Here is a 20,264-nt window from a genome sequence, read left to right as displayed (position 1 = left end):
GTACCCGTTTATTTATAAGTATGGGAATAACATATTTAAATATACATGTGATAAGAGGAGTGACCTGCACTCTCTCTCTGATATTTTTCTGTTGTGTAATTGACATGTTTTCAGGAGAAACTAAAATGCAACAAATCAGAGTTCAGTTGTCAGTATCCATCATCAAACTCATTCTGGGCCTGCTGCCGGGCCAGCATGGCCTGAATTAGTGCGCTGGAGCCTGAGGGAGCCTGGTTCTGAGGGTGGGCAGGAGCCCACTGCCTTCTGTCCTCTTCTTCTGCTCTCTGTCTGGCCTGCATGACCTGCATCATTATACTGGAGACAGAAGACGTGGGATGGTCCAGGTCCTCCGGTGCACCGTAGTATCCATCCGTCAGCTGACCCCCTGACCTCTGTGTGACCTGCGTCACATGTGCGAAGCCACTGGATTGTGAAAAGTGCTGGTCAGACACGCGGGTGAAATGCTCCTCCTGACCCTCAGCTCTCTGACGGGCCATCATGGCCAGCGTCAGGGCACTGGAGCTGGAGATGTCAGAGGGAACCGGAACTCCATCCGTGCTCCTCCTTTCTTCCTCCTCCTCCAGCTGCTGCCGAGCCAGTAAAGCCTGGAACATGGCGTTTGATTTGGACGGACCTCCTGAGGAGTGGTCCTCTGGGCGTTTGGAGTGCTGTGACGAGTAGAAGAATAATGAGGATCTGAGTATGTGTGTGTGTGTGTGTGTGTGTGTGTGTGCGTGCGTGCGTACCTTTTCTGTATTCATTTGTTTGTGTCTTTTATTTGACCTATTTGGTTTCTGCAGGTTCTGGAGTTTGTCTAACAAGAATGACTTGTCCTTTCCCTCCTGACAACAGGACAACAGGAGAATGAAAAACAAAGACATGCTTTGAAGAAAGAAGTCTCCAACACCTCAGGAATCAGTGTGTCTCAAATCTTTATGATAAAACCTTGACTGCCCAGGATTGGTGAGTTTGGCAGATGATTTAAAACTAACTTTTTTTATTATGTAAGATGCTGTATTATAATTGAGTGTGGCATGGATCTTAATCTGTAGGGAGTTTGAAAACAGACTGTACTCACATTAACAATCTGCTGCTTTAAGATTCCAATGAGCTCCTTCCGGCCCTGACTGATTTGCCAGAACATGTATGTGATGATTCTGAGCAAAACAAACAAACACACAGAGTTCTTTAAAAGGTCCATAAGGTCAAACTGAAACCAAACTGTTGCTCTTTCACACGACTACACTGTGTCACTGGTGAACTTTTGCCACAGTAGTTACTAAAAAAAACACACACTTGTTCCTTAAAGTTGCTGTTACCCATAGACTGCATGTAAGAAGTGGACTTCCTCTCTTATAAAGTCCAAGTCAGGGGTCACCAACCTTTTTGGAACTGAGAGCTACTTCAAGGGCACTTAGTAATACAGAGAGTTACTTGTTTGATACAATGTAATAATAATCAGTTCTGGGACATACAATAGAAGACACTCTCTTCTTACCATCGTCATTGAACCCATTTGAATATCACTGCAGGTGGAACTGATTCAAAAACCACAGTAACAGTACAGTTTTTGACTAGATATATTTTGAGAACATGCCCGCGGGCACCTTAGGTAGTCGAGGGGGGCTACCAGGTGGCCCCGGGCACCACGTTGGTGATCCCGGTTTTACTGATCAAGACTTAAATTCTTGCCAGTCATTTTATCAAGAGTGAAGATCCTTGTGTGATATTGGTTTGTGTTTGCTCCCTGGTGTAGATGACATCATCATTACTCAACAGTCAAATATTGCAGAACGTTTAGGAAAAAGTACACTCCCAGCAGGGCAAATACTGTATGTCCTCTGCATACTTACATGATGATGATTGTGATGAGAAAATAAAAAACTTCACTCCTGATGACTCTCTGGTAAATCCAAATGACCCAGTCAGCACCGGGGATCTCCTCCAGCTCCTCCATCCAGACTGCCACCACACTGAAGGTGTTGTTGAGGCCTTTAAATGGACCACACTGCGTTGAAGGAGTCAGACTGTGAAGGAGGGGAGCAGAGGGACACATCAGGGCTGAGGTTTGGTGTCTCTGTATCATATGTTAATTCAAGATGATTTTTTTTGTTCTCACACCTCCAGGCAGTGTATCCAACTATGGACAAGGATCCCACAAAGAAGGGGAAGAAGAGGAGGCAGATGAAGGCTGTCTGCATCTGAGCTGCTCTGCCTGTTCTCTGTGGAGGCTGACAGTTCCGGGTCAGACTGACCTGAAAAAGAGCAACAGAATTCATGCACGTTTTTTTATCAACACCCACCACGAAGGTATGTCTGTCCATTGGACCATTCATTAATTACCTACATAGAGGCAAAAAACAGAAGAAGCAGCTCTAAAAACAAAAGTCATCTTTTTGGGATTTAAACCGGAAACCCCTTCCATAACAAGCCTGATGATTTAACATAGTAAATCAACATCAACATGCATATATTCATGGCATTGGTTCATTTTATTTTGCGTCGATTTCTTGCAACAATGTAGCAGCATTGTTTATTTACTGTACTACTACAATTTATTTGTTTTAAAAACCTCAATATATCATGCCTATAATACCGCAGTAGCATATATCATATCGTTGCCCCGTTTTGTGATATGTATCGTATTGCCAGATTCTTTCCAATACACACCTCAATAAATCAGTAAATCCATACTTTTAACAGACTCACTTTTTCTTAACTCTATGATTTAAAAACAAACAAACAGGAGAAGCTGAGCAGAGCTGTTGGACAGCATGGCCTGAAGGCTTCCTCTGTTTGTTCATGAAACATTCAGCAGCAGCAGATCCAACCTGGGTCAAATTACCGGCAACAACGACGCCAAAAACTTTCCAGGTATCACTGATTACTCAGCCTGCTCAGTATAATATGAGTCCAAATTCCTTCCTGTCATTTCTGTAACCCAGCACAGAGTAAATACAATACAAATTCCTTCCTGTCATTTGTGTAACCCAGCACAGAGTAAATACAATAAAGAGATCAAAATTAATTGATGACCCATGTGAACAAACGTAACACGAGTCTTTTATGAAGAATAGAGCCGGTCACAGAGAGATGGTTTTGTATTATCTGTCATCACCAAGGTCACAACATTTTTTGTCCTGTGTTACGGCAGGTCTTTCTGTCTTACCTCCCCCGACAAATGATGAATTATAATAATTACTATAATAATAATAATATAAATAAGTCAGAACAGCCTCTCTACATTAATTATTTTCTTTTTTTATATTGTCATGGATGAAAAATAGATTTCAATGACCCTTCTTGAACAAGCATTTAAACAAAAATATGAAATGTAAAAACAACCTTTATATCCCCAGCAGTGCTCTAGTGCACCACTAGGGGTCTGTGTTTCGTGAAAGACTGTTTGTGGTTAGACAAAGTCCAAACCCTGAAACCTGAACCTGTGTTTACCTTCTTCAGATAAAACAAGATGAAAAACTTGAGGATCTGAATGGCAGGCAGCAGAGGAGAGAAGTAGATCCCAACCCTGCAGAGAAACAAACCATGCAGTGAAGTAAGTAGAAACCCGGACAAAGAAGAATAAATTAGTTTTTTCGTTAGATTGTTCCAACACAGAAACTTCTGGTTACTTTGTTCTCACCAGCTTAAAGTCTGTGCATAAATGAGCTCAAGGACATTTCTGGCAATGTCGAAATCTGGCACCCCCAGACTGGGTAGTAACGTGGTGCCGATGACACTGTGGTACAGACATTAAGAGTACAATCATATGTCCATGTAATTAAAAATGAAATCTGACAGGTCAACAGTTTCAACAAATTCATGTTTGAGGTCAACAGATTCTGGAAGTAAGGAGAAAGAAATCGCAAAATATTGGTCCATGAAACTTGATTTGTACAAGCAGCAGAATAATTACTACTAATAATGAAATAATTTAATTCTTGCTCAGTGTTTTGCAAACCTAACCATGTCAGATTCCACTGGGATAATGTGTGGAGTACCTCACAGCAGTATTCTTGCCCTTCATCCTTCCTCTCAGTCAGATCAGATTATCTCTACGCTGATGATATTTAACTATATCGCTTTTTTTAACCTATAGGGCTACTGAATTTGTCCTTATTATTTATTTGTCTGGATATGGCCTGTGGGCCGCCAGTTGATGATCACTGTTTTAAAGCTATTTTAAAGCACAACTAGTTTTCATTTACTCTATTCTTACCTCAGGTCTATGTAGCTTAGCACTACTAATGTTATTTTGATATATAAAATAAACACTGTTGCACTTACTTTCTAAGAAACTCTCCAAAGAAAGATCCCAACAACAGGAACATGAAGTCGAAGATAACCAGACGGTACAAAGACTGTCCCACGATGGTTTCCCAACACTGAGGTAAACACAGAGATGACAGGTTGACATACACAGTCTAGGAATACTCAACCATGACATACAAAATAGAGTTTTCATCGAGTGAGACGTGTACCGAATACTTCTTAGACACCACATTCATCCAGTGATAACACAGGACGCCCAGGATGGACAACCTGAGGAAGACGTTTCTATTTGTGTGGGAAAAAGGCAGAAGAAAAAAGAACTTTGGTTAAACCTTAAACCTAGAGCTTTCATTTTCAGATATTTGAAGAAAAATGTGTACCCCGAGAACCAGCCATGTTCAGAGCACAAAAATAAAGATAGGGTTTAGGTTTTTTCTTTTGGGTTTTCTATTTAATAGTTGCAGTTTTTACCCTCTTCCTGATACTAATCTCTCAGTTGTCTGTTCTCTAACCTCAGCACCAGAGCGTAGACCTTTCTCCTCTGACTGGAGTAATGTTCAAACTTGTTGAAGAGAGAGTAAAAGAGTGGAACAACCAGGTTCATCAGAGAAACCACAAATGGAACCACGAGAGTCTCAGCCTCCTGTGCCAGAGTCCAGCTCACAGAATCAGTAGTCCTCTGTAAAAAACAACAGACAGACAGAAAGACAGAGAGATGGACAGACGGGGTGTCGTTAAAAGCAACAACTTGACAAAGAAAACAGTTAAATCCAATCATCATGTAGAAGACCCTCGAGGCTGAGCTTCAATAGGGTAAAATACGCTCAAACGCTGTAGGAATGTAAAAGGAGAAAACCTCGTCAGACTGTGATCTGTGATAAACAGCTGATTCTAAATGAGTTAGTCGTGAAGTTGATATTTGACACTGGTGTAGAACAGATAGCATTTTAATTTTCTGAATCTTGCTTTTTTTTTAACAAACAAAACTCATAGTAGAGGCCTGGTATTTACATACCTGCTCTTCATAGCGGCACAGAAAGAAGATACTGGCTCCACAGCCAGCGGCTAAACCAATGGAGAGAAGCCAGAAACCAAGATAAATCCCAAAATGCTTGAGTCTCACAGAGAGAGTTAGTTGCTCGCTGTAGGAATTCTCTGACAGAGACTCCTGGAAAACCGCAACGAGATCAAAAGAAAATGATTAAACTCATAACTTGTGAAAAGAAAAAAGAAAAAATTCACGTTCAGCAGTAAACACCTTGAGTTGTACACGCAGGTTGTTCTTGCGCTGCCTCACTGCTCTCTCATTGGTTACCCTGAAATCCCAGCTGCAAAGAAGCTGCCACGCACCGTTTGAAGCTGAGGCCTCTGGAGTGTAGTTATTTTTGAAGGAGTTTGTTGCGCTGCATGAGAAGAAGAACAGATCAAGGATTGTTATCCTCACTACATACTTGCTCCAAAAACCACAATAAACTGCAAGGAAAAACAGTTAGTATCAACCCGAGGATTGAATTTACCTGATGACTAGTACAAATACACACAGCGCCATGTAAACAGCGATGGTGAAGAAGTAGGACAGCTGCATGTCATAGTCCACTAGACCATGAAGAGTCTCATTGCTGTAACCACCATAGTACATTACAGTGTACCTGAAGTAACCCTGCAGAGAAAAACTGAAACTGGATCATGTTGCAAACATCTAGTTACTGCACTTTGTGCTTTGTCAATGTTTGTTACTAATCATGCCCTTTATCATACATGTACTGTAATAATGACACACACACACACACACATTGACATGCACACAGGTGCTCTGATAACGGCATGCTCTTACAGCTCCAGTCAGTAGCTCCAGTCCTCTGAAGGTCACATTTGCAGGAGTGTTAGGTGAAGGTTCAAAAACAAGCACAGGGATGGTGATAAAACTGAAGTTGACCAGGAAGGAGAAAATGTTAAACATGAGCAGCCACTTGAGGAACAGGAAGTAGGAGAGAACGCTGGTGCCAAACTTGCCACCGATCTCCTTCATGGTGCCCTGCCACAGTCCCAGGGTCTGCTTGGTCGATCTGATAGCGTAGCCACACCTGCGGAAGAACTGGAGAAACAGTCGAAAGTGCAAAGGTTACAAAAGAGACGCTCAAAAAGGTTGCTTTAACGATGTGTTAGTCACTCACCAGTGAGACATTTTCTGAACAATCTGTAAAACAGGTGCACTGCCGAGACTGGTTGGACGATTTGAATGCAAGAACCTGACTCCTGTTACAAAAATATACATTTTTATATCAATTACATTCATATGATTCAAAAAGACCAGTATACATGTATGTATACTGTATGTACATGTAGTGTATGTCTTTCTCCTCTAAATACAGTATCTGCTAAATGGGCGTGAATGTAATGTTTAACCAGAGCTACATGGTCAGAGCAGTAATGGATTACCTTTAACAGCTTCAAACTCACCTTATGTGTTTCTTTTCTTCAAAACTCATGGGAAGCTCTTGAATGGCTTGGATTCGTTCTCGGGTCGAGAGGGGCACGAGCTCCTTGACCAAGTTCTGCTCTTCTGCAACACACAGAGCAACAACACACTCTCATCCAGAGTATAACCCAGCTGTCACAGACCAGACTGCACGAATCCACCTGTAACAGCCTCTTACCATTCTCCATCTCATTCTTGATTGCGTTCTCAGTGAAAGCAGCGTAAGCTGGGTCAGTGTTAGGGAACATGCTCATCCTCCTCATGGTGTTTCCTCTCCACCTTATTGTACTTTTGCCTGGTTTAGAGAGAGAAATGTGCTGAGGTTGGTGTTAGAAAACATGTGGAACAAAGAGGATTTGGACTATATACATGCAGCACTGCAGCCATGTTTAATGTGTTGCCCTATTTTGATCTATTGTGTCATTGAAAAGTTTTACTAACTGTACATTAACATATATACCTAAACCCAAATACTCATCAAATAGTAGTGTAGACCTTTAGATAACATAAATAGGAGTGTTTCGTTCTTGCTATAGACCAATGCAGCTACATAACAATAGTAGCTACTGATGTAACAGATAATAAATAATAATAAATAATAATGATAAAAAATTATTTAAAATATGTCTAATCAATCAAAAATTGATTGATCTGCAGTACCCCTGCTGGCCCCCTGGGGGTTGTGAACACCTTGTTAAAATCTTCTGACTAAGAACATATCATTATCATGTTGGACTGAAAACAGATCTCAAACACTATGATGATATATATATATTTATTTTAGCACTTTTTAAAAAAATGTTTTTATTTTGACATTAACTTAAAATTAAACCGAGTGTACTCTCGGTTACTATCTAACCCTCTGTTAATTATCATACACTTTGCACATTAATCAAAGTCAACAGGTAAATGTAACGATAGCAATGTTTTCCCAATCACCAGGTCATAAACACGTCCCTCGTTAACAGGAAACCACTGAGAAATACCTGACAGCAGACAATAACCCAATTGTCAGAAGAGCTGTTGTGTTTAATCATTACCTGTAATTGAGGAGGGCGGTGGGCCCGGAGGTGATGGATTATACTGGGAGTCAATGTTGGAGTAAGACGTACTGCGGTCTGAGGAACAAAAATGAGGAGGAAACAGGGCAGAAAGAATCAACAGAATGGTCACCTGGCAACACCTGAAGGCACAACCAGACACAGACCAAGTCTGGAACTGGTTTTTAGTTCATGGATTTACAGCCACAGCTGTGGGTGCCACTCACTGAGGTCATTCTGCCATGGAGTTCTCCCAGGCTGTGTTGAGATTAAACCCATTGGGATGTTTTCTCGCCCCCTCCTGTTCTCCTCCTGCCATCCTCCATACGGTGAATCATTACCACTGACCGTCTGAATCATGGAACCATGTTCTGCCACTGTTCTGTTATTAGAACCCCGCCATGCCACCTCCTCCCGGGCGTAAGGGTTGGTGTGGTCGGTTTTCCTAGAGTACCTAGAGGACAAAAACAAAAAAGGTTTATTTGCTGTTAATCTCTGACAGTACGTGCTGGTGAGACATGGATACACAAAGTGGTGATTGGTGGTCTGTGAAATAGGTGAAGCCCATTTTAAGCTTTTAGGTTTATACATATTTTAATATTTATATAATGCAAGAAGGATGCTATTTATATTATAACAATTCTATTTTTTATTGGCATTGCATGTACAAATTCAAATCGTTTTTATCACCATCATAAGATGCAGTTTACATCAACCCACAAACACCACACGGAGTCTTGTGACAGGCACAGGAAATCCGCCCCTGCATTTTTCAAATGTGCTGTCAATAAATAAGTGCTTTCCCGTCAACAGCTGCCGACAGTTATACTAACTCACAGTGAATCCCTGCTTTTGATAGAGTATGATTGAAGCTTTCAAAGCTGCCAAAAAAAGGCCACAGTAGCCAAGAAATAGCCAAACGATGGCAACTACAACAACAACAACAAAAAAAACAAAAAAACAATCAGACCAGTAATTACTAAATATATGTTTGAAAAAGCTTTCTTAAACCACATACCTCCTATCAATTTCCAGAGTTTCACTGTCATGGTAGGCAGGGTTGTGAAATCCACCGTGACTGTAACTTGTCATGAGAATCTTCTGTCCAATTCTTCTGCTTTTCTTCAGCCAAAGTAGTTCAGCTCTGTCTGCTGTGGACACTCTTCTGCTTTCAGAATGTCTGTTTAAACCATCCGCTCTAACACAGTGCTAAGAAGATATCATCACAAAAGACCCAAGTTGGTAAGTTATAATGTAACTCAGTAGCATCACATATTCAGGTCAAGTAGCTTTCAGTACTGACAGCTTCCACTGTCAGAGGAAAGTATAAGAGGGTCATTTAATCTCTGGTTTCCATCCTAACCAGTTCATCACTAATTCATTCAGTCGGTTCTGTTTCATAGCAAAGACGTACGCTGCTTGTACAGAACCAACACACTCAGTAACAATGTAAAGGGAAACAGGCACAGCTGGCAACATTACAGAAAAAAAGTCACTAAAACTATTTCAGTTAATATAAAGCAACAGAAATAGTTAACTATTATTATTATTATTATAATTATAAAAGCACTGCTTACCTGATAATGTTGATGTAGCTCACAAATAATATTATTTCCTGCAGTGAATCAGCCCGAATCCCACCTTTGGAGAGAGTGGAGGAAAGACTGTGTGTCTACCAGGAAGTGTCCAGCAAACTAAAGGTAAAAGTCCACTGCTTGTTACCAGATCCAGTAAATCCCCTGTGAAGCCACTGACGGGGATAATTAAACCCTTGTGGCCTAAATTAAATAACTCCATTGTTACAAATGAACTGTGGTATGGCTTGGCTGTAGGCTGTTTGTGCTTGTACTCAATTAAATGTATTTAAAGAATATTAAAAAAATAAATATTGCTATGCTATGTTTAAAACAATAAAATAAATGATATTAATATTTAAGTTCAATGTGAGTTTTAGTGAAGACAGCTATAATAAATAATAAATAGCTCAAACATTACAAATATTAATCTTATTTTTCTATTCTATTCTATTCTGTTCTATTCTATTCTATTCTATTCTATCCTATCCTATCCTATCCTATCCTATCATATTATATTATATTATATTATATTATATTATATTATATTATATTATAGGAAGAATTCCTGAACTAAAATGTGGTGTTTAGACTGATCCAGGAAGTGGTTTGAAGTTACTCCTCTCTGTTTTCTTTCGTCGTCTCCCAATGGGCGACGCAGAGAACTGTTCGCTTACCGGATTATAATCCGTTTATTTCAGATCTCATCGGTTTAAGAGGCAGAAAACGATGGAGGTCGACTCAGGTAAACGTGGTGTTAATGTGGTGTTTATGCCATTGCTTTTCTCACATGTAAAGTTCATTAGAGACTGCTTTTTTGACGTTAGCTTCGAGGCTAATAAAGTTAGCGTGTAACTTTAAGCACAGCCAGCTGCGTGAGATAAACTCAACAGACCGTAGAGTTTGGTAATAAAACAAGAGTTTTAAATAAGCGGTTTATATAGTTTAGTAGTATTCTTTAAAAACTACTATAAATTTATATTTATTCTTATTTGATTATTTAATAGTTTACTTTTTCCTTTTTTGTCGCTTGGAATTAAACAATACAAAAACACATTGTTAGCTGTAAATATGAGCTTAACGTGTAACCATGTAAGTTGTAGATGTTATGTTGTGTGATAAACATTTCAAACAGTCGAGGTATTATTTTTACTGTACACTTTATTGTTGTTTCTTTTTGTACGAAGAACCTGTGAGAATTCAAACAAACTCAGTCACTTTAAATCAATTTCTTCACAATAACTTCGTTATAATAAGAATAAATAATATATAATATAAGAATATAATAATAATATATTAGTGAATGGCATAAAATAATTCGTATTATAGCAATAATAATTACGATAATGATAAAGCATTTCATTGGTACAGTATAGCGCTTAAGCAATGTGAACTAATAATGTTAGAACTTTAATGATCCTTTTTTTAATGATGATTATGAAAAACTGCTCTAAAATTTCATATACTACGTTTAATTGAGTAATGATTGCCTGTTTAGTTGCTGTAGCCCTACGTCATCATGTTTTTAACTAATTGGACCAGAAACCTGAAAATAACAACATAATAAGATCATATCTGTCAAATGCAAACACTGCTGACCTGGTCATACTTGATTACTTGTCTTCAGTGTTCTTCACTGATCGTAGTGGACGTGTCACCAGCAACCCTCTGCTGGACCAGCTTCCCAGCTACCAGTCCCTTCTCTACAGGAGAAAGTCATCAGGAGCTGGCAGCAAACGAAGGAACAGCTCTAGAAACAGGTTTGGCTCCTCAGGCAGTAATAAATGGGCCGTGAACACCGTGAGCAAACATGAGGAAAAGCAGAAGTTGGAGGAGAGACCCATCAGAGAGCTGCCGAAGACCATGGCTGAGAAACGGCAACAAAAGTAACAAAAAAAAGAGGAAAAAATTTAAATCTGTGTCTAATATTTGGCTGATTTGTCCAATTCGACATAGATTTTAAATTATTTTCTCAATAGATAAAAATTGATTTATTGACTGTGACATCTTTCAGGGCTCAACGTCTGCAGGATGCTGCAGATCTCAGTAGCTGGAGACAGTGGAAGCAGGGCACACGCAGGTATCTGAGGAGGCTGAGGGAGGACGCTCATGACTGGCTGAGCTCACTGCAGCTCTGGAGGGGAGACATCCACCTGATAGAAGGTACAAGGATATCAGGGTTTCAGGGCTTAATGATTTAGAGCAACTCCAGAGGAAGAAATAATGTTTGTTTTTTTTTTGTTTAATATTTTCAGGCATGTTTGGCCAGGGAATCCTATCCTACTTCTCCTTCCTGCGCTTCTTGGTCATGCTGAACCTGATCATCTTTGTGCTCATGTTCAGCTTTGTCATGTTACCAATTATCATCGCTCCCCACACTTCAGGAAATATCACCTATAATCTGAATGATGGTGAGAAGACGCTTGATCTTTTTATTGTGAAAAAAACCCCAAAAACAACAGCCCGGTGGTAACTGTGTTATACCCTGTGTTTCCATCAGGTGGTATTTGCAGTGTGTATCCCAGCAGTACTCGACGTGGCCTGGTTATTTACTATGAACACATTGCTGATCTGCTGTCTGGTGGAGTGAGTGTTTTTTATTCAACAATCTGACAATCCTATTGAACCTGATGAAACAGTTCACTGCTGGTTTCCTTTACTCTCCTATACAGTGTTAAACACTGTATGACATTATTACCTTGTCACAATGTAAGAAAAATGACAACAGAGATACATTAATGTACTTTCTCCTCTAACTTGTTCACCAACCAGCTCCATGTCCTGCATCACTACAACCATACATGTTCTCTGGGCTCTTGGTCTCTTCATCTTGTCCAACATCAACTCATGTCCAAACTATCTCCACTTCACCTCTCCTAACTTTATCATCAAACTGCTCCACCTGAACTGTCCCTCTGATCTGCTCATTTCTGATGCTGTCCATCCTGTTCACTCCCAGTAAAGATCTCAGCATCTTCATCACCTCTACCTCCTCCAGCTCAGCCTCCAGTCGATGAGACAGAGACTCGTGGCAGATTTATCTCACTTTTTTAGTTTAGAGATAGAGATAGAGATAGAACGAGACTTTGTTGTCTGTTGTTGTTCAGTGTGTAACTTCACTCATCGTCTTCATATCTTCTGCAGGGCTTCCTGGAACAGACCTACCTCTTCTATGGCTACTACAGAGCACACAAAATATACTTTCCTAAAACCACTTATAATTTACCTCTGGCATATCTGTTGGCAACCATCGCTTACCTCTTCCTCAGTTTGGTCTGGATTGTGAAAAGGTATGTAGCAGAGAACACAGATATAAGTAGAAAAGTGAAATGTTTTAATTTCAGTATGTGGCAAAAGTGTTTTTCTTCTTCTTTTCTTTCTTTCCAGGTCTGCAACAGGCTTCAAACGGAGCCTAATTCAGGATGAGGATCGCTTTCAGAGTTTTTGCAACAAGATCTTTGCCGGCTGGGATTTTTGCATTACCAATGTGAATGCTTCAAAGTTGAAGAGAAGCAGTCTGCTCTATGAACTTAAGGTCAATTTTCCCTCACAGTTCCTCTATTGTATGTGCAAAATTAGTTCATGTAGAGAGATTGCGCAACTTGAATCTTTTGAATGTATGGGGCTTAAAAATCTCAGTTTTATTAAATCAGCTTGTCCTCGATCCTGAATCCTGCGGTGTTCTTTGGCATCGATATCATGTATTTAAATGTCAACTTCACATCCTCAGACTGACTTGGAAGAAGAGAGGATCAAGCAGAAAATTGCAGATCGCACCCGTAAAGAGAAGTGTCGTATTTACTTCATCCGTTTTCTCCTCAATCTCTTCGTCATGGCTGTGTTGGCTGGCTGTTTCTACAGCATCTACAAGGCCACCATCTTCTCCCAGAAAGCACAGATGGACAACATTAAGGTAAAGATGCTCCTGCCTAACTATAAAAAACTATATTGTTTACTTAAATTTCTAATTTTCTGTACTTTTTCAATAGTCTTAAGTAGGGGTGTGTATTGGGCAACGATACGACATATTATGATGCTATAGGTATGATATATTGAGGTTTTTAAAGCAATGTAACACTGTTACATGCTTAACATCAGGTTATAAAATTGGAACAGCGGGATTTACATTTGTAATCACTAGAGAAGAAATAAAAGCAAAAAAATGAACCAACATCATGAATATTTTCATGTTCAATGTTTAAAAAATCAATGCAGTGCTGTGGAATATTGATACAGTATTGTGAAACAAGATATCGAAATATTTCTTACACCCTTAGTCTTGATGCACTTTAGTCAAAACTAAGACATTTGAATTTTTGTAAGAAATATTCTCAGACCAAATAGTCAAACCCCAATGACAGCTTCTGTTCATGATAAAAGATTATTTGATCAAATTTCAGGTTTTTACTTTTTACGAACATTATTTAAAACATTAATTAATTAATATAATTTATTTTTCTATTTGACTTGCCACTTACCTCAATGTGTACTCGACTCGACTAATGCAGTCGAGTCGAGTACACGTTGAGGTTTAAGTATTAATCAAACAAACAAGAACAGTTTAAGACACACTGATGCTGTGAGTGATATGTGATTGTCTCTCTTGCACACCCTCTGTGCTCTGTCAATCCGTGGTGCAGCTGCAACTGATGCAGTGTACCGTTAGTGGTTTAACATGGTTTAACTAAAATTACAGGAAACGCCAGGAAAGCTGCTGTGTCATCTTTTCTCAGTCTCATGATTGAGTGATGTGGGTGGGGCAAGCAGGGTGGCATTAATGACAGATGGAGGGAGGAGAAATGACTAGAGACAGGCAAACTGGCTGGTTTATGAATATATAATTTAGGGCAACATTATACAAGTCAATATAAACACTATGGTCTCATTCTATATTGTGTATAAAAATACTGTATATAGATGAATCACCAATCGACCACATTACGCTGCAACCTTGATACATTCAACCTTACTGTCCTGCAGGTGAATTTCATTGTTGATTTGATCTACGAGTATCTGCCCTCCATCGTTATCACCCTGGCCAACTTCATCACCCCCCTCGTCTTTTCTATCATCATCAACTTTGAGGATTATTCTCCGGCCTTTGAGATCCGCTTCACCCTCATGAGGTAAAGCTGACTCCGCCCATTATTACAGTCACAATAATGACAAGAAATGAAAAGAAAAAAAATCACTTGTTATTTGACAGGTGTGTCTTCATGAGGCTGACCAGTATTGGAGTCCTGCTCTTCTCCCTCTGGTCTCAGATTACCAAGTGTAAAGAAGAGCCCTGCGTCTGTGGCTACAACCATTTGCTTTATTCTGTAAGTCATCTCTGTTTTCTAGAAGGATAGATCTTTTTTTTTCTTCTATTTTTTCTGTATTTTACTTATTGTTTGTAACAGTGACACAGCACATCACATCAGTTCACTTCATCTCCATATAATATACAACATTTTGCTCAGATTGTGTTTAGTTCTGAGTTTTGTTTAATATTGTTATTATTAATAATAATACTAATTCATTAGCCTCTCTCCCTTCCTGCTGTCGTCTACAGTGCTGGGAGACTCGTGTAGGACAAGAAATGTACAAACTGACCATCTTTGACTTCATCACCATCGTCTCAGTCACCATCTTTGTAGAATTTCCTAGGAAGTGAGTCAACACTTCTGCACAGAAACAACAAGACATTGTACTTGACATTGAACACCTCCTGACTGTCATTGAGCAACATTACACTCATAGTTCACTGCAGCCTTAACTTTGACAGCCAGCTTTGATTTAGATTCAGTTTGAGTCCTGTGACTAAATTGTGACTTAGTTTTAATAGTAATATTTACAATATGTTTATATTGATAAATTTGACTGAACTCTGTTAAGAATAGGAGATTGTTTTATTGACTAGAAAAATTCTAGAAAAAAAGGTTGTGACCCAGTCTTTAATGAAATCATAAATTGATAGTATTGGCTGTAACTGTCCGAACCTCCTGTGCTGCCCAGGCTCATCGTCCGACACTGTGACTGTGGCCTGGCTAAATGGTGGGGTCAGCAGGAGTTTGCCATTCCTCAGAATGTTCTGGAGATCGTTTACGGTCAGACCATCTGCTGGATCGGTACCTTCTACTGCCCCCTGCTGCCTGCCATCTGCACCATCAAATACTTCTTCATGTTCTACATTAAAAAGGTGATTTTTGACTCTGTGAATCTTTTGTGAGTCTTTTCAAAAATCTGCAACTGTAAAAATCTACCTCCTTGTTCACAGCTGTCGTTGATCAACAACTGCCGACCAGCTACACGTCCCTTCCGAGCGTCCAGCTCTAACTTCTTCTTCCTCTGTGTCCTGCTAATTGGCCTGGCTCTGGCCTGTATGCCTGTCATCGCCAGTGTAGCACAGTGAGTACAGACCATAATAAGAATAGAAATAAGTCAGAATGTATGTAAATTCTTTTTTCCTTGTAGAAATACAAATCCATTCAAATATGAACTGATTTTCCTGTTTGCCCAGAATAAACTGCTCTCAGGCTTGTGGACCATTTGTGAACTACACCACCTCCTGGGAGGTTGTGCCAACTGCAGTGTCCCAGCTTCCTGATGGAGTCCAGGGTCTGCTCTGGGCCCTATCTTCAGAGGCTTTTGCTGTGTCCTTCTTTGTTGTCACTTGGTATGTTTCAGTCTGCTGAGACCATGCCCCCCTTTCGTAGACAGAAATATTGTTAGTAGTATAGTAATAATTTGTAAACTGAACTTTAATTAACACACATTTCTACACAAAAAGTTATTCTCATTAAACACTATAAAAAATCAACAAAAAACATGTTTTAAATGCAATTCTCCTACTGGTGAACAAATACCTTTAGCCCTTTTGGGAACCACTGACCTAGACGTTTCAAAATGTAGGTCCACTGTTGTTTTGACAGTGGACCATGAAATGTTAGGTCATTCATGTTGTTACGAAGGAGGAAGTACAAGGTGTATTTTTAGAAAACTTTGTATACCACGGTTCAGTCGTTCAACCGTGAACCCTAAGTTTACAGGCATAAAGAGGAAGAACAACTGTTTCAGATGCCGTTTGTTGAGAGTAACATTCTGCACAGACAATAACCCCTTAATCCTCTCTGTCTGCAGTTTGGCCATGTTTTATATGATTGCTCTGGCAGGAGCACACAAGAAGGTCATCAAACAACTCAGAGAGCAACTGGCCATGGTGAGAACATGTGATCTGTGAAGCTGTGGTCACATGGTGTCTCATTGTTTAACAGAAATAAATTAAATTAGTTTTGTTTCATGCAGGATGGCCGTGACAAACGCTTCCTGATCCAGAAGCTGTGCCAGGCCCAGAGGATCCCAGAGGTCAGACCCTCCCAGCCCAGACAACAGGTCCTCAGCAGTAGCAGCAGCAGAAGAAGCCCCAACTATGAGACCAGCTTCTCCAACAATTTTGATGAGTCCCTGTTTTTGGTGCATTCACCCCCGGACTCATCCACACATGTGTGAGACTGAAAACAGAGGAATATTTGAACCTTGAACTTTTTTTATCCTGTAAACACTACAGTATATCCTGGGAATTTTTCTGGACCCTATTAGTAAGCCTTGTGCCTCTTCCATATCTTAGTATTGACATAAAGTATCCTGGTATTTTTACGGTGACAACGGTCCTTGAAAATCAGTGGCAAAACCTGTCTGCAGAATTTCTGAGTGATGGACTTCATTTTGGTGAGACTGTTTAGAACAATAATTAAACACACTTAGGTTTATCAGCAAGTAATTTTCAGCCATCGCTGTAACAGATCACCTGACCAATGCCTCCAATCAGGTTATATCCTGCAAGAAAAACTTACAGATGTTTTGCTTAATAATTCTTGTAAGCATTATTGTATCTCTTTGTGGTGCTTCAGACCTAAGATCTACTTCATCATTTCCTTCCGAGAAGGACAAACAATACTGGAACCACTGGAGTTTGGATCAACGTTTCTCAAATGTATGCACTTTAAAAGTATTACCACTAATGTTTTCTTACTAGTACAAACCGTGTTTACAGACAACACTGTAATGTTTGTTGCTCTGATGCCGCACACCTTAAAAAAAACTGTGTTCTTTTTCTAGTGCTGTGAATTGTTTTTTTCTACTTAACAAAAACTTTGTTAGTTGGGACCGCCTGTACTGTAAACAATTTTTGTCAGGTTTTGTGGGAAATGTTCTTCTCTTCATCTCATTTGACTTTGCGTATCTGATTGTTTTACATATAAATAAATATAATTATAAAAAAATAGTTAAATACATGTTTACACCAATACTTTCTCTTGGTTATGGACTGTGATGGGATGTTTCATGATTTTATGTTGACTATGTGTTATTACTGCGGTGTACTAGCTTAATGCTTTAAGAGGTTTCACATACTAGTATTGGCCTACTATTTTTGGAGGTGACACCACTTACAGTATGTGACGCAGTTCCAGTCAGTAATGTGTGGAACAAAGATTTAAGCAAAGTGACAAAATATGGGTTCACAAAGTCACACCAGCTTAACTTTTGGTTGAAGGGACCTTTTGGGGACTATGTCTATGAAGATTCTCAGTCATCCAGGTCATGGTCAAGGTTGAAGAATTCCGTTAGGCAACTGGACGTGAAATTTTCTAGCATTTTGGGGACCAGTAAACAAGGCAAAAGAAATGCAAAGCAGGACAACCTGTATACTAACTAACCAAACAAACCTACAAAAACCGTCCTCATCTGGAACAAAGGTTAAACGTGTATAATACATGCAATTATATTATACATTATACATGTAATAGTACTTCCGAACCTGCAGAGGGCGCTAGCTATCTCGTATTAACTTGTCGGAGTGACAGCAGGAACTGCAACCGGAGACGGCGTGCTGTCGTAGCTACTGTATCCGCTGCTGCTCGGTCTGAGTCCGGCGAAAATGTTGAGAGTTACTATCCGGGCTGACATGCTCCCTCTGTGGGTGTTTTTCTGTCTCGTTTCCTCTCAGTTTTGGACTGTGTCCTCTGAGGACATCGTGGTTGCGTGTGGAGGCTTCGTGAAGTCTGACGTAGAAATTAACTACTCGTTAATAGAGGTGAGAAACCTACAGGCTATGTGGAAGCTAACCGCTAGCCCGCTAACTCGAGCTGTGTCAAAGGTTATTTTGTGGAGACTTTAAATAAATGACATTTGCAACTAAATTAATATTTAAAGATGTTGTTCATTTTGCACCAAAATAAGTTAACCGTCTGTGTAATTGCTTGCCTGGCATTTTAAAGAATTTTTTTAAAGCTCTACAGTTTTTGTTCTAATCCGGGTTAATTCATGGGATTATCTAAATTCAAATCAAGTGAAACAAGCGGTTTTTCAACCACAACTGACATTTAAAGAATAGTTGAAGAAAAGGAGATGATTTATTATCTGAAGACCTTAAAACCAATTAAATGCATTGGAAGTCGTTTTTAATTTGCATAACCAAATTAGGAAAACACGTTCTGATTAACAACTCTTCCCAGATACAAATGTATCCTTATCCATAAAAACCCAAGGGAGATGAAAATGTATGAATATGTGTTTCCTGAAACATCAGACAACGACATTTTTCAAAAAGTAAAAAAAGTTGTGTTGTGCAAACCAAGGCAATTTAGAACATTTAGAAATGAACTAAACAGTTTAAATTCAATTATGTTTTTAAAATGAACTGTTTAAGTGTCACTAGTTGATTCCTGCAGAACCTATGGAAACAGTAGTATAGAGAACTTTTATCTCAAAATGGTTTTGCCAATTGCTGTTAATGGTATTGGTTATTGGTATTGGTTGGTAGTGGTTAAAAGGAAGGAAAGGAAAGTGCACTAATTGTCATTGTGACACAGCACACACTGCACTGACCCTCTGCATTTTACCCATCACCAAAGTGAACAGTGGGCAGCTTTAAGCACCGGGGGAGCAGTGTGCGGGTCAGGTGCCTTGCTCAGAGCACCTCAGTGGTAACTTGGCAGCTAGTGGACTCAAACCTGAAACCTTCCGAAGCCAACTCCACTTCCTTAACCACTAATTCACCACTGCCCCATGTTAATGGTTTACTGATTATTACTGTACTTGATCAACCTGTTGTCTCAATCTTTCACAGATCAAACTCTACACCAAACAAGGTTCTCTGAAATATCAAACAGACTGTGCTCCCATCAATGGATACTTCATGATACCGCTTTATGACAAGGTGACTTTAAGAAACTCTCATACTTGAGCCAGTTGTGTATATCAAACTGTATGAGAAAGGTAATCAAATGCAGATTATAATCAGTTCATACTGAGAGTGAGAATGTTGTGCAGAGATGAGATTAGTTTAGAGCAGGAAGTATGAATTTGTGTGTATGTGTGTATATACAATATATGCATAAACACATGTGTCACGTTCCCTGAAACCAGTTTATCTTTTATTGAACAGGGAGATTTTGTTTTAAGGATTGAACCTCCTCTTGGATGGAGCTTTGGTGAGACTAACGCTTTTAAATCTTAAAATAAAAAGTTGTTTTGTGTATATATATTTATATGTGTGTGTGTGTGTGTGTTTTTAATCTTTGAAATCTTATCTCTCACCAGAGCCCACCAGTGTTGAGCTCCATGTGGATGGCGTCACTGACATCTGCACCAAAGAGGAAGACATCAACTTTGTTTTCACAGGCTTCTCTGTCTCAGGAACGGTGAGATGTGTTCAGACATTACTGTGTGGCTCAGTGTCAGTGTCAGTGTTTGACACCAGTATCGGTCTTACTAATCTGCTGCATCTGATCCAGGTTCTGAGTAAGGGCCATCTCTTGGGTCCAGAAGGAGTCGAAGTTAAACTGAGCAGAGAAGGAACTGAGGAGAAACTTCAAAGTATCGTCACTCTGCCTGGAGGAAAGTGAGTGAAAAGAT

General features: G+C 39.6%; 3 protein-coding genes across 5 annotated transcripts in view; 2 read left to right on the top strand and 1 right to left on the bottom strand.

The window, feature by feature from the left end:
- Positions 1-6: 6 nt before the first annotated feature.
- On the bottom strand, positions 7-9,491 carry tmc5 (transmembrane channel like 5). 3 transcript variants are annotated; one of them, XM_008317392.3, is made up of 21 exons: positions 9,369-9,491; positions 8,810-9,000; positions 8,019-8,245; positions 7,792-7,869; positions 6,930-7,046; positions 6,733-6,835; positions 6,447-6,528; positions 6,107-6,367; positions 5,790-5,932; positions 5,531-5,675; positions 5,288-5,440; positions 4,785-4,951; positions 4,482-4,557; positions 4,288-4,385; positions 3,644-3,739; positions 3,454-3,529; positions 2,122-2,255; positions 1,854-2,027; positions 1,079-1,157; positions 747-842; positions 7-668 (listed from the first exon to the last, which is right to left on the bottom strand). In XM_008317392.3, the coding sequence occupies exons 2-21, from the start codon at positions 8,881-8,883 to the stop codon at positions 150-152; spliced, it is 2,898 nt and encodes a 965-aa protein (XP_008315614.1). In that variant the 5' UTR covers positions 8,884-9,000; positions 9,369-9,491; the 3' UTR covers positions 7-149. The 3 variants fall into 3 exon arrangements, with proteins under 3 accessions (XP_008315614.1, XP_024914113.1, XP_024914114.1); XM_025058345.1 differs by lacking the exon at positions 3,644-3,739; XM_025058346.1 differs by lacking the exons at positions 8,810-9,000; positions 9,369-9,491 and having other exon boundaries at positions 7,994-8,161.
- On the top strand, positions 8,965-17,432 carry tmc7 (transmembrane channel like 7). Its single transcript, XM_017035384.2, has 18 exons — positions 8,965-9,033; positions 9,413-9,491; positions 10,067-10,110; positions 10,993-11,251; positions 11,380-11,528; positions 11,621-11,776; positions 11,866-11,951; positions 12,510-12,655; positions 12,753-12,900; positions 13,096-13,278; positions 14,346-14,491; positions 14,572-14,686; positions 14,920-15,017; positions 15,363-15,546; positions 15,625-15,755; positions 15,868-16,023; positions 16,488-16,566; positions 16,653-17,432. The coding sequence occupies exons 3-18, from the start codon at positions 10,095-10,097 to the stop codon at positions 16,854-16,856; spliced, it is 2,256 nt and encodes a 751-aa protein (XP_016890873.1). The 5' UTR covers positions 8,965-9,033; positions 9,413-9,491; positions 10,067-10,094; the 3' UTR covers positions 16,857-17,432.
- An 809-nt stretch (positions 17,433-18,241) lies between these two features.
- The window catches only part of nomo (nodal modulator), a 14,811-nt gene continuing 12,788 nt past the window's right edge, over positions 18,242-20,264 (top strand). Inside the window, exons 1-5 of the mRNA XM_017035383.2 lie at positions 18,242-18,441; positions 19,477-19,566; positions 19,795-19,840; positions 19,950-20,050; positions 20,144-20,250. Of these exons, the coding sequence (XP_016890872.1) occupies positions 18,286-18,441; positions 19,477-19,566; positions 19,795-19,840; positions 19,950-20,050; positions 20,144-20,250 (500 nt within the window). The 5' untranslated portion in view covers positions 18,242-18,285. The remainder of the gene's footprint in view (positions 18,442-19,476; positions 19,567-19,794; positions 19,841-19,949; positions 20,051-20,143; positions 20,251-20,264) is intronic.

Source organism: Cynoglossus semilaevis, chromosome 9 (genome assembly GCF_000523025.1).
Source record: "Cynoglossus semilaevis isolate Cse_v1.0 chromosome 9, Cse_v1.0, whole genome shotgun sequence".
NCBI classification, from domain to species: Eukaryota; Metazoa; Chordata; class Actinopteri; order Pleuronectiformes; family Cynoglossidae; genus Cynoglossus; species Cynoglossus semilaevis.
Note: the sequence above shows the minus strand (reverse complement) of the source record. Positions and strands in the feature narration are given on the sequence as shown.